Here is a 14,302-nt window from a genome sequence, read left to right as displayed (position 1 = left end):
AGTGTTTTAAATTGGTTTAAGTCCTACTTCAATGATCGGAAGCAGTTTGTTATTTGTTAGTTAGTTAAGTGCTATCTAAAGCAAAGGTAATTAAAATATATAAAATGTTGATCATATTTCGAAATTGTTATGTTCTTCTATTTATAGTCTCATTGTGAATGTATAGTGCCGGTGTGAATGCTCTTGTTAGCTTTCTCTTCCACCCTAGGCCTATTTTTGAGCCTCTGGCTTGAAAATGACATGCTTAATTTGAGTATATCTACAAGGTGTATTTGAATAATTCTGGTACCAAAATAAAGGTAACGTGAGATTTCTTCAGTAGTGTTCACACTCAGGGGTTGCAAGCCAGTGACTTCTGTGCCGGTCCCAAGCCCGGATAAATAGAGAGGGTTGCGTCAGGAAGGGCGTCCGGCGTAAAACGTGGAATTTTTAAAATGGAATTTCGGTGTGAATTCCATACCGGATCGGTCGAGGACCGGGTTAATAACGATTGCCACCAGCAATGTCGACCAGAATACTGACTCTTAAAGTTGGTACAATGACAGGGAAAGGTAAAGAGCTGGCGGACAGTGGTTATTCTCAACAAGTGAGAAGTTTGGCTGTGAAGGTTGAAGAGAAGGAGAGATTCGGGAGTAAGTTAGATTAGGTGATGGAGAGTATTCCCAGATGGGAGAGAGTGGAAATAAGAAGAATGTTGTGAGGAATTCAGACAGAAGCTGAGACACCCTTTGGGTGGTCAGGAAGAGCTTCCAGATGACTGGGAAACTACAGCAGAAGTGATTGTGGAGAAAGGACGGAGAAATCATCTGGAAGGAGAAAAGAAGATAAGCAAACATGGTGGTGGAATGAAGAAGTACAGGAGACAGCATTCAGAGGAAGAGGCTAGCTAAAAATAAGTGGGATGTAGAAATGACTAAAAAAGTAGACAGGAGTGGAAGAAAAGTATGTCAGAGTAGTTCAATATATGTATGAGAGGAGTATGACAGCAGGGAGATGGTGCTGTAGATCAGACGGAGAAGTTCAAGGTGGAGGTAGGGCTACATTAAGAATCGGCTGAGTCCCTTCTTGTTATGCTGATGGACAGGTTGAAAGATGAAGTCAGACAGGAATCACCATGTACAGTAATGTTTGCGGATGCCATTGTGATCTGTAGAGAGAGTAGGGAGCAGGTGGAGGAACACCTGGAAAGGTGGATCAGATGGACAGATGGTTTGGAGGAGGGAGAGTGGTTATATTGGTATTTTTGGTTTTTATTTTATAGTTTTCATTCATGTTAATTGTTAAAAAAATCTACTTGCCATGTAGGCAGACATTGATCATCTTACATTTTTTAAAATATTTATCTTAAATACAGTAAAGTGTATGTATGAGTCAAATTTGTGTGGTGGAGGGCTGTCTGTGTTTATCCAACCCTGCTGTACTATCAAACAGAACTTTGCTGAATAACAGGTGCAATTGAGCTGCATTTTACAGCACTAATTTTTCAATTATTTTTCTCCCTTCACTGTAGAATTACAAAAAAATTAAACTTTCTCTCTTTTCGTCAACATTGAAAATACAGCCATCATGTCTAAATAAACTTTATTGGAATTGTCCATGCACAGACACAACCATTCATTCCTTCACATTGTGGCTGACCCATACAGTGTAATCAGAGAGATCAAAGGGTCTGGCCAAGAAGGAAAGGCAGATTAAAACATAGTATTTCCTTCACGATTGTTGTTTGTCAGACTGTACAAACATGATCCCCATGTCATACTGTCTGGGGTTTTACTTGTGTGGGGAAAACAATCTATAGCGTTTTAAGTTTTCCTTTCTGCTGTATTTTTCCACCTGAATAATTACGAAATCTTTCCTGAGGTGGTTTGACGTCACTCAAGTTTTCCCTCCTATTGGTTCTTGGTTTGACGCCCGTCGTAGGAGATGTCACACTACAGGTAAGTGTCTGAAATCTTCAGACACTGCCAGAACTGCATCTGAGGAAAAAACCGATCGCAACGGCCATTAATCCGCTGCCAGTGACCATGTCAACCAGCGGTCAAAGCCTACAGATTTTTTAGGCTTTTCAAAATTTGTCTCAGATGACCAAATTGTGGCCAAAACCACACAAATGTAGTGAGTTAACATAGTTTGTCACCCTTTACTGTCTAAGTTTGTAGGCCCTTTGTAGGCTCTTTCCTCAACAGACTCTACAGTGGGACATCAACTGACAATCTTTGTATTTGACTGTCAGTTCATATATTTAATGTGTTTTGGCAGTGTGCAGGCAAAAGAAAAATATGTCATTCAAGAGTCTATCGAGGAGACCACTGATGGAATCTGTCATAAAAAAGCATACCTGTCATATCCCAGAAGACATTGAAATTGTGTTTGAAGGCCAGATAATATTTCAAGACCTGGATAATGTTGCATTAGCCACCGCCATGTTGTTTGTCCTATTGTATGCTTTAAGTATACATTTGAAGTACTGAAGAAAGTTGTCATGGAGCTTGAGGGAAATGCACTATCCAACAAAGCACAATCTCTTAAAAACAGACTCTAATGAGCCGTTGGGAGGTTTTGGCAAGGCAGAAATGTAGTTTCTCACGTTTGTCTCTTGGACTGTTTTGGCCGTTTCATGGCAGTGATGGTGGATTCAGTGTTTATCCAAACACTGAATCCACCATCACCCACCATCATCCGCCTTGCCTTTGGATAGAAGAACTTAAAGAACTCAATTTGCACTGCATTTTGAATGCTTTTGTATGGAGTGAGGCCTTGAATACTATGGGTAGCTATGTTTCAAAATTACAAATCTTTGATGTATTCAGATTTGCTCTAATTTAAGAGCCCACCCTTACTGACCATTGTTGCTGTTCAACTGCATTAATGGTGGATTTGATGTATGAGTAAACATGTGCATTCAAAAGCTTTTGGATAAGCATTTATAGAAATCAATTTTAACTTCTTTTTGTATACTACCTCACATTAAGATGGATAGAGATTTTCAATATACAGCACATGTGGAATGATGGTTTTTTGTGATGCGAGGTTTTATAGCACAAGTTGTTATATACTAAGTTGTTTGACATTTTTTGTTTGTGTATTTTGGACATTTGGCCAAATTTTAATGGAATACTGGTTTTGTATGTCCTTAGAATACTTGTTAATAAAAATAATTGGGAACTTCTTTATTCATTGCAGATTACTCCTACTGCTTCCAAAGTGACACTGATTAATTTATTTTATCTGATAAATGGTTCTTAAAAATTTACCAAAATGATTTATGGCATAATATCAATATCAAAAACAAATATCAATATCAAAAACAAATATCATAAAAATATAAATGCTTTATTGCAGTCTCTATCGTGTAAGAAAGCTTTATTTATTTATTTATTTATTTTGTATTTTTCTTTTGGTGGGGTAGATGGCAGGGGTTTTACTAAGTTGTGTTACATTAGGTTGTATCTGGCTCATGTGAGTGCACTTCTCAAAAGCATGGTTTCTATTGCATTATGCCTGCAATTGCCTCTTAAATAGTTTTTGATTAAGGTGGAAAAGTATGTTTAAATGGTCCCACGTTAAAGTTGTACAAATGACTAAATATAGTTTGTTGCAAGAAAAGTTTGTTTATACCTTCTTTGTTGTACAGTTGTCTTTAAGAGTTAAAAATTTAGGTTGGGTCAGTTTATGGAGTAACAATTATTTCAAATTATGCTGAAGCTTTGTAACTTAATAATGTGAGACTTAATAGAGCTGGCAAAATTATTGCCTTAAATTGGAAATGGAAAAAAATTATAGATAAATTCCAGAGACAGGTCTGTGCAATGAAACCTATAGGCACTTTTGGGGTTAATTAAATATAACATTTCATAATGCTGTAATTAAAAAAGGAATATACAATTAAAAAGTTTCAAAAGAAGTAAAGTGTATTTTCCACTCAGGAGAAATTAGATATGAACATGTTCCAAATTCAGTTAGACACGAAATTCAACTTTTATGAAGAGAAAGTGGTGCCTTCATCAGATCAAGACAAATTGCTTGAACAGGGTGAAAAAAAAAATACAAAATACTTCCTTGGGTTAGAAAAACAACATGCTGAATTTGCAACAACAATTAAACTAATGGTCAAAATGACACCTTAAATGAGGATCACAAAATAATTTCACAGTTTGTGACTCAATTCTGAATTCCTCAGCCTCATTGACACTTTTCTATACAATATTTCAGCAAACATTAGGAAAATAAGTAATGACCTCAAACTGTTGAATGCAATAAATGCCTTTAAGAAAACAAATCAAAAGGCAATGATGGTCTGACAGGGGAATATTATAAATACTTCTAAAAACTTGCACCTTTTCTCCTAGCCATGTTCAATGAATCAATTCCAAATTGTGAACTTCCTCCCACATCAAAACAAGGAATAATTACACTAATTCCTAAACCAAATAAAGGCAAGCTTAACATTGAAAATTGGTGACCTGTTAGTTTATTTAACAATAAATTATTTGCTCTGATATTTGCCAGAAGAATGAAAGTAAGTTTACACAAAATAGCAGATGTAAAACAATCTGGTTTCATGCAAAAAAGATAAATTATACATTAGTAATTATATTTGTTTGATACTGGGTATGATTGACTATTTCATTTTATAAAGCCTTTGAAATAGTCAAACGTTAGTTTACCTTTAAAGCCATAGATTTTTTTGATTTTGGAAAAATTTAGTTCAAATATTATACAAAGATTGTTCCAGCAGTGTTAAATTAGCATATTTCACCTCTGGATGACTCAATATTTGTCATGGAATTAGCCAAAGCTGCTCAGTATCGCCATATTTATTGGTTAGTTGCTGAAACAATGGCTTCTCACCTCAAAAAAAAAAATCACAAATGTGGTGGGAAGAGAATTCACATGATCTCAGCTGGCAGATGATACTGCAATTTTTTTGACAGAAAAAAAAAACATGAAAACATTAACTGTTACTGATATAAAGATTTTTGCTATAAAAAAAATCTGAAGAAATTTCTAGACCAGAATACATCATTATCAATGTAACAAGACCACCTGCCACTCCCCCACCAAACCAAAAGAAGGAGCCCTCACTGAGTTCTGATCACTTCTGGGTCACCTAATCACAGGATCTTTTTCATACAAAAAAGGACGGTGGGCTCTGGCCCTGTATAGACTACAGGGGACTTAAAGCTATCACAGTCAGATACCCCTATCCACTACCTCTGTCCCCAAGTCTTGAATTGCTTAGTGAGGCAAGGATATTAACCAAATTGGACTTGAGTGCCATAGGGATATGAGTAGGGACAAGTGAAAAACAGCATTTCTGACTCTGAAGGGGCACTGTGAATATTTGGTAATAATGTAGGGACTGACTAAAACACCCACAGGCTTTCAGTCATTTGTTAATGAAATGTTTAAGATTAAAGCTGTAACGGAATGGCCAATCCCTTCTAGCATCAAAGTCTTGGATTCTACTTACATACATAATGGAGATTGGTCCAGAGTGCCCACCCATTCGACAATACGTGCCTGCAAACATGCATCAAAGAACCATCCAATAAGTTCATACATTAAACCAGGAGCTAGGTCGTTATCTATGAGACCACTGCAGCCAAGAACAACAAAAAAGTGAGTTTCTTCTGTGGGCAGAATATGCCCAAAACTCCTTGACCCGGTCTTGCCTCACACCATTTCAATGCATCCTCAACTACCAACCTTCCCTGTTTCCATGGTCAGATGAGCCATCCAACATCTCAGAGGGGTGTGGGAGAATGCCCATGTAAAATTGCAGAGGCCGTTTCGGCACCAGCAAATACAGTAAAATCGCAGTTGGCTTTCGGAAAAAAAAACTTTCATCATGTAAAAAGCCCTAAATATATTGCCCCGTTCAAGGTTCTATGAAAAACCAACCTAGTGATGTACCTCCCAACTATGTATCACATCTCTCCATTGTTTCATGCCTCCTTCTTCAAGCTTGCTCACACCAACCCCAATCCACCACCTACAGAAATGAATATGACGCAGATCCACCAATCCACCACCCAGAGTTAAGATCATGCGTCAAATCAGAGAACATCCTTGACCCTTCACTAATAACAGAATTCCACCAAGCACACCCAAACCAATCAGCCCCCAGACCTCAAGGAACCCCAAGAAGGAGAACACCAGGAGATTCTCCTAGGGGGATTCTGTAACAGTGCCACCTGCACTTCCCCCTCTGACTGGACAGAGAGAGCTCTTGGTGGAATATTGAGGCTTCCACCAGGTCATGCCATTCACTTCACAATCATTTAATCCATGCTCAGGCGGTTGTACAACATGAAAAATTGTGAGTTTATCGCCGATTCTGAGCCATTCAGTGACATCTATCGCATTTTCCATTGTGTTCTGACCTTTTTCTGTTTTTTTGCATATGTATTTTGGATTGTGTATTTTTGGATTTGTTTGCTATGCAGACTATGCTTTCTGTCTTTACTTGCGTTTGTACCACGGATTAATTTTGACCAGATCAGAGTTCAAATTACATCTGTTCTCTTGATATTTAGTAATCACACTGCCTAAATAACTTTTAAGTTTATTGAAATATTCAAAATAGAAAGTGCTCTACAACACAATGTTTGCTTGTCAGAATCACAATACTTAAATAAACCCCTTACAGAAAATGTAGCAATTGCAGTTGCTCACAATACAATCTAAAGTAAATAAAGTATAAGAATTAAAAATAAATATACATTTAAATTTAAATTATATGTACATACAATGGATGAATTTTTTAAATACACTGTTCGAAATATGTGGCAGAAAAATACACAAAGACATCCTTCTTTCAGAAACTATTGTCAGAGAGTCCAGCTAATACCCAGCATCATCATTGGCCTTGCAGATGAATCTGTCGAGACTGTTGGTGTCTGCCAACTCTGTTAGTTGGTGTTAACTCTGTGCTGATTCTGAGTGAGGGCAGTATAAAAGTGAATCAAACCTGTTGAGTTTTCATAAATCACAATCCAGAAAATCTGTATATTAAATTTTTATACTCTGTATTTGCTTTAGGCCAAATAAAAGATGAGAAAATTTTAAAGTGGTGCATGATAGAAAACATGATAAAAACAAGTGGAGCAAAAATTCTTACATTACTGGGAAAGTGTTACGACGGCAGAGCATGCACCACCAGCCGACGCAGCAAATAAAATCGCTTTCTCTCCCTCTCTCACTCCCTCACCCCCACTGCCCCAACACCAAATAAACTGCACTGGTGCTGTTTTTTCACTTGGCCTCCTGACTCAGTGCTGTTCTTTCGACAGCACCTCTCTACATTGCCCTACAGTGTCCATATACAAAGGTACATGTTTTAAAATTTTGAAAGGCATAAATGGTAGAAAGCACATTATCATAAATGATTATGATAGTCTGTTTTACAAATAAAAAAACAATTATAATACATTCAAAGTTAATTGAATAAAAAATTATTTTAAATTAATTTATTAAAATATAAAGTAAATCAATAGAAAATCAAGAAAATAATGTATTCTATAGATTAATTTATATTATTCTGTATTATATAGATTTGTGATGTGTTTATTTTATTGCATTTGTGTTAATGAATGAATCCAAAAACATTTTATACTTCTAAGCATTTCCAATGAAAATGAAATGTAATAGAAACATGTTTGCATGTCAATAAAAACAGCAGTATATAACAAACACTTTTCAGCCACACCACCAAAAAACCCAAACCAAAACAAAAAAGCATCATGAAGCCGCCTTGGTTTTACATTCAAAAAGGCATATGCAACATTGCCATATAAACTGTGGAAGATTGCCCAAGATACTCAGTAAAATTACCAGCCAATCTCAAAAATAAAAATGCACAAATAAGAAAAACAAATTATGGGTCACCAACCTTATTTAGTCACTGTTGGTCACTAATCGAAAAAATTAAGATTAGAAAAAAAAATATCTGATCTTTCAGATGATAGAAATTCTCATTCAGAGAATTCTGATTCTGGCTGACAAAAGTGAACCCGCATTCTGAGACACTTTTCTGCACACAATGATCGTAACGACTGCGGAGTTATTTTAGTGTTCCTGTCAGCTCAAACCAATCTAATAAGGGATTAGGCACAAGGTGAAGAAGATGCCTGACTGGGTCCGCTTCTTTTTTGCTACAGTTTTAGCCATCATACTCTCTCCTGAGTGTCCATCGGGGCCATTTATCCCTTGTTTGACTGCACATTTGCGGTGTATGCAGAGGTATGTGACCATGCACAATTTGTCCTACAATGCTGGGCTGTCATTACCTCCAGTTTTGTTTGATGAATTTATGTTAAATCCATAATAATTCAGAAAAAATGCTGATGAAATTTCTGGTGTGGTTTATTTCAAGGTTTCTTCCTTATATAGTCTCAGGGTGTTTTTCATTGCTACCATTGCCAATGGATTGCTAAGGGTTAAATCTTAAAAAAGTGGTATCAGGGTGCAAAATAATAAAATTGAAAAAGTGAAAGGTATATGAATACTTTCCAAACCGAGTATATATGAAATTTAATGTATAGTCTGTACACTTTTGCTAAAATTATACACAAAGCAGATCTTAAAAATGCCTAGCATTTTACGTCACCTGTGACAATGGTAGCAAATGACACAAATGACTTGCTACTGAGAACACAGTAACCCTGCACTCAGACTATAGTAGCTTTTCTGTTTCACATGCTCAAAAGCTAATTGCTAGTTGGTTTGCATGTCTTTAGTCTCCATTTCACTGCAAGTTGTACAAGTTATATACTGTAACTGCATATAAAATCTTAAATCTTGAACTACTGCTTCACAAGCATGTTATATAACATTTCAACAGGTGATCTGTCTGTACTTCTCATACAGTCTCTGTAGAAGCATAGTGAGTGTCACCAACCTTAAATGCATCAGAAGTCACATCTGGTTCCATTGTTTTCTTGTTACTTCCTACTGGTGTGAACATGAATTTAATTTGAATTATCATTTTAAATACAATTACAAAATCTGATTTCTTGTTCAGTATTCTATCCTAGTGAGGATTTAACACAAAATTGTAAAAAAATAAATAAATAAATAAAAAAGTTATAAATATTGACATTATTTTATTAATTCAACAACTCAAAATAGAGATTTATAAAGTGTAATAAAATAGCCTTAACCCTGCACACACATTACAATTTCATGACAGTGATATATCAAATTTGCAGTGATTAATTTGATACTACTAGGACTATTCATGCCACAGTTTACTGGAAATATAGTGTACTCTTATTAGATCAATGACATTTTTCTTCATTGCATGTACTCATTCATACAACAGTGCGTTTTTATAATTCTACTTTAAAATGGTTTCTAGCATTCATATTACATTCTATATCATTTGACAAAGGAGAGAGAGCAAGTATGAAACATTCTTTCATAAATATTTATGTAAATTTTGAACCCACCAACCAATTTATATCAACAACTTTGAATATATTCCCCACTTTCAGATTTATGATGACATGTGAGAGGGACTATAAGCAGTAGATTTGGCTAACCAAGTCTAATCTAGTCTAATGGGTGTTCAACTCGCATTAGATTTGTGCTTGAATACCAGTGAACTCAAATCAAGGGAACAGCTACTGGTTAAGGTTAGGGGATTTATTGATAGGCCTTATACAGCCTTGCTCCAAAGGAGAAGCAGTGATTTAGAATGTGTGAACATGTCACATACACCAAATGTAACTTAAATTTTCATTTTGATCTGAAAACCATTATTGAAAAGTATTTTTTTTGGATAAACATATTGGAGAAGGGTTTAGCTTTTTAATCTACTGTGTGTCTCACTCATTTCAAATCACAACCATGCAGTCATTCAAATCAGTTTGTAAACTTCAAACGTGGCACTGCTCAGAAGCCGAAAAAACAAACATTAACAAATAACATCACTGGTTTCCAGACTGGAGGATGTGTTTGATATAGCAACCACCCAGAGTGAAACACCAGGTTCCTGTATAACTAGTTTATCCTTTATCCTTTATTAAGTGTTTAACCTTTACTGTAAAAGTAGGAACTGAATCTTTAAACAGGCTGAGATATATGATGTCTGTTTAAATACTGCAGATCTTTACTGTTTGGTAGGCTAGTCAAATGTCTCCCATTTTCTATGCAGGTCTTCCATTTTCCTTTTTGATTGTGTGGTTATAACAGTGGATGTTGTTGCCATGGTGAGAAGGTCACTAAAGGGGTCATTAGATTTATCTGTCTGGTGGGTGGGGGGCAGAGCCTTGGATAGACAGGCTGGCGCTGGAGAATCAATCAGATTGCTGGAGGCTGGTGATGCTCTGTCAACAGGCCATGATCCATTCATTGTAGGTCCAACCATAGTGGAAGCCTGATTAAACATTAAAACAGGAGAGGTATGGAAATATGCAGTAGTTTGTGGTGAGAAGTAGGCAGTGCTAAAGGGATTGTCTGGAGGCACAGGGTTATAATATTTTTGGAGGACAGAGTGGGGGACCTGTGTGAACGGGTTAGGAGAGCAGTGGCCATGAAATGGAGTAAAAGTAGGCTGTGGTGGAAGTGATGAATTTGAGGACACTACTCCTCTTCTTACAGGGTCTAGAAGGCAAAGCAGGTCAGGCCCTGGATCTGTGCTGGGTAGTTGAGACTCTGTCATAGGGGATGAATTGAGTGTCTGTCTTTTCACATTTCCCACCACCAGTTCTTCCTGTCGCTGGCCCTGCAGCAAAGTCACTGTTGGTGAAAGTATGGCTCCTGGTTTTGTTATTTTTTTCTGTGCTTGTGGTCGAGGAATTGATATACTCCTTTCTTCCATCAGTTCTGGGCCAGGGGGATCTCTGGGAATACAGGGCTCCAGTGGTAGCACAGACAATTGCATATTAACAAAGGATGAGTCTTGGCTGGAAAAGGGTACAGTATCTGGTAATGACTGGGTCCACAGTTTGTTGCAAGTTGAGTGATTCAGGGCCAGAAAAGTCTGAATATTTTCATCACCACTGAGCTCCTGGTGCTACAGGCACACAAACAACCAACAAAAATACATAATGCATAAACATTTAAATGTAACATTTAAATATAATTAATGTAATTTAAATATAAACACATTTTGAATACAGCACTGTGCGAAAGGTTAAGATAGGTTTGAACAAATCGCAGACAAGTCAGGTAGGCTAGTAAGAATGCTTTCAAAGAATACTAGGCTAGGGTGGTAAGAATGCTTTGAAAAATATATATTTATATTGTATCTTTTTTTGTTTTTATCAATTTACAAAATGCAAAATAAGCAAACAGAAGAAAAATCTAAATTAAATAAATATTTGTGTCTAACCGCAAACCAGCATCTTGCACATTTTGTACTCTTGCACAAACTGTGTGAAAGTCTACCTAGAAGAATTGATGCTGTTTTGCAGGCAAAGGGTAGTCACACCAAATATTGATTTGATTTGGACTTTTCCTCTGTTCACGTACTTTAATTTTGTTAATTTACATGTAGAAAAGATAAATACATGTTAAGTGAAATGAACATTACATTGTAGACAGTACCTGGTAACTGAAGTTGTCATCCTGGTCAACTTTTTTGTTGATGGAACTTAGCTCCTCAACCACTTTGTGTGTGCTGTTTATTGTATGTAAGGCATAGGTAGGCTTCTCCTGCTGGTTGCCAAATGAATTATCTAAAAGGCTCAGCTCAGATAACTTAGAATGCATTGGCCCATCCATAGGTGTGTTACCCTGGAAACACACTTCTCCTTTTTTTCCCACAAGCTCTGTGTCCTTTAGAGATTGATAAGATTGAGACCTAACGCACAGACAAACACATGCATGCATGCATGTGCGCACACACACACACACACACACACACACACACACACACACACAATAAGTACATTATTCATTGCATTAACCATTCTTAAGTATTTCTAGCTTTTCTATATAGATATTATATTACATATTCATCTGACATTAGAGTTCCAGTTATTGTTATACTCCAACAAGTCTTCAACGGTCTGCTGTAGAATTACATCATTCTTAGTGAAGGAATATGCTCAAAGATGTACGCTGAAATATGCATGTTCAATTTTGCACATTCAAATCCAAAATATATTTATTTTGGAAGAATTAATTGATCAAATCCCAATTGATAATAGTGCACACTTTGCTTGATTTGTACCAATTACATTTTGGCTTTTATTCTTTATAAATGCATCATAAACTTTGACACATTGAGATGCATCATACATGGAGATGAACTCTAGAAATTACAAAGGGTAACTACTGGTAGAAAATGGGGGCAGGCTGTGAGTGGTTCAAAATGCAGATTTAAACAATAGACCATTCAAAGTGTTTGGAGAGAAGGAAGTGATCAGGAAAAGAAGGGATGACGTCATCATCCTGTGACAGCTCATCACCAGAGGAGTCCTCACACAGAAACACAGTGTAGTGACGTGTAGGGCGCATAAAGCTAGATTCATTGAGAGAAAGAGAGAGAGAGACAGACAGATAGACAGACAGTGTGCAGGAACACATGCACACACAAAAATAAGAAGCTAGTTGTTAGTTGTGAATACATCTGAGTGACCCATAGACAAACACCAACCCAAGAAGAAAATATCAAGAGAATGTGACAGATATAAATATAATTAAAAAAGTCTGATTGAAATTTTGCATAAAATAAATGGTGATTTCTTTGTTTTCATAGCTATTTCACAGTAACTAATTCAACATTTAAATCAAAATGTTTTAGATATTTTATTTTATTGTATTTATTATTTTGTAATAAATACATTAATGTGTAAGCTAATTTTACATTAAGTTGAATAACTTCTATGATGACTGTGAAATTACTAACCAACATCAATGTCTTCATTGTCATGTACTACTTAATTTGATTTCATGGGTTCCCCTTTGAGATTATGCAACTGACCTGTGTGTTCTGAATGTCCCTAAGGATAAGTGTACAAGATGGAGTTTTTCCAATAGTCTTTACACAGTGAACCCAAAAATCTGAACAATTTTTAGAAATGTAGTATATTGCTACATGAATAGCTGTTGTAATCGAAATAATCAGATTATTTGATCCTCAAACCCATTATGTGAGCCTTCCCTAAACCTAAAATACAAAAAAAAAAAACAACAACAACAAAAAAACCACCACTGTAAATGTCTCATTGTCTTACTGTTCATGACTGCCCTCAAGGTCCATGTTGCTGCGCGGTCTCTTTGCTGCTAGTGGCCTAGGATGGAAGGACTACACACACACACACACACAGCAGTTACATACAAAAGTATGTATTAATAAATTACTGAGATTTACAGCAAAATATTTGTGCTGCTTTATAATTTAATGCAGGGCTTAAAATTTCTAAGAATTCACACTTCATTTTGCTTCACACAGTTCATTGTAGGTGGTCATGAGGTACCCTGCAGGCATGAAAATTTAAATACATCTGTTGTACTTTACACAATTTCCACCAGATGGATCATGGAACAAAATACTACAACACACAGCAGCTAGGCAAGGTCAGACTGCTCATGGTCACTAATAGGCTTATATATTATTGCATTATATATGTAACATAGAATAATCATTCTATGATAATTGCATGTCCGGAACAAAAAAAAAATCACAATAAGCAAAAGTAAAAAAAAAAAAAAATAATAATAATAATGATAATAATGATTAAAGCTGCAGCATTTCCCGGGTTCAAGCGTTTAAGGCCTTTAGGGAGTTTAAGGCCTTAAGGGATTTTCACATACACAAAGTGACCCGCAAGTTACAGAGGGTGGCACCCGCTCCTAACCTAGTGTCTCTAATACAGAAAAGCTTACCAACGTGTTGCACAATATATGTCATGTGAAGTACTCACCTGTCTGGTTTTCCCTAAAATAAACAAAGTCATATCCATAAATCGAAGAAACACAAGCATCCAGATGCAGAACGAGTGACCCGCAAGTCACATACACAAAGTGACCCTCAAGTCACATACACAAAGTGACCGGCAAGTCACATACACAAAGTGACCCTCAAGTCACATACACATAGTGACCCGCAAGTCATATACACAAAATTTTAGGATGTTGAATGCATGGAATGCATTGGGGTTGTTTACCATGTTGCTATGACAACATGGTAAACTCTGATTCTAGAAGTGTGTTCAGACTGTGATGTCACACAGGATAATGAAGATTGACAGGAGATGTCCAATGGTAGGGTTCTGAAAAGATAGATAGTGGAGCAAAGAGAGAGAGAGAGAGAGAGAGAACAAGAACAAACAATCGCCGCGGTTTTTGA

At 36.4% G+C, this 14,302-nt stretch overlaps 1 protein-coding gene across 3 annotated transcripts in view; it reads right to left on the bottom strand.

Moving 5' to 3' along the window:
- Window positions 1-9,087: 9,087 nt before the first annotated feature.
- Window positions 9,088-14,302, bottom strand: part of dennd1a (DENN/MADD domain containing 1A) — a 60,800-nt gene continuing 55,585 nt past the window's right edge. Inside the window, exons 20-23 of one of the 3 annotated variants that reach the window (XM_060890712.1) lie at window positions 13,188-13,258; window positions 12,344-12,472; window positions 11,554-11,809; window positions 9,088-11,020 (exon numbers count right to left, since the gene is read on the bottom strand). In XM_060890712.1, coding sequence (XP_060746695.1) covers window positions 10,130-11,020; window positions 11,554-11,809; window positions 12,344-12,472; window positions 13,188-13,258 — 1,347 coding nt within the window. In that variant the 3' untranslated portion in view covers window positions 9,088-10,129. Of the gene's footprint in view, window positions 11,021-11,553; window positions 11,810-12,343; window positions 12,473-13,165; window positions 13,259-14,302 lie in introns of those variants that run through there. The other 2 variants (XM_060890713.1, XM_060890714.1) reach the window with 2 other exon arrangements.

This window comes from Tachysurus vachellii, chromosome 17 (genome assembly GCF_030014155.1).
Source record: "Tachysurus vachellii isolate PV-2020 chromosome 17, HZAU_Pvac_v1, whole genome shotgun sequence".
NCBI lineage: Eukaryota > Metazoa > Chordata > Actinopteri > Siluriformes > Bagridae > Tachysurus > Tachysurus vachellii.
This window is presented reverse-complemented; position numbering and strand designations above follow the sequence as displayed.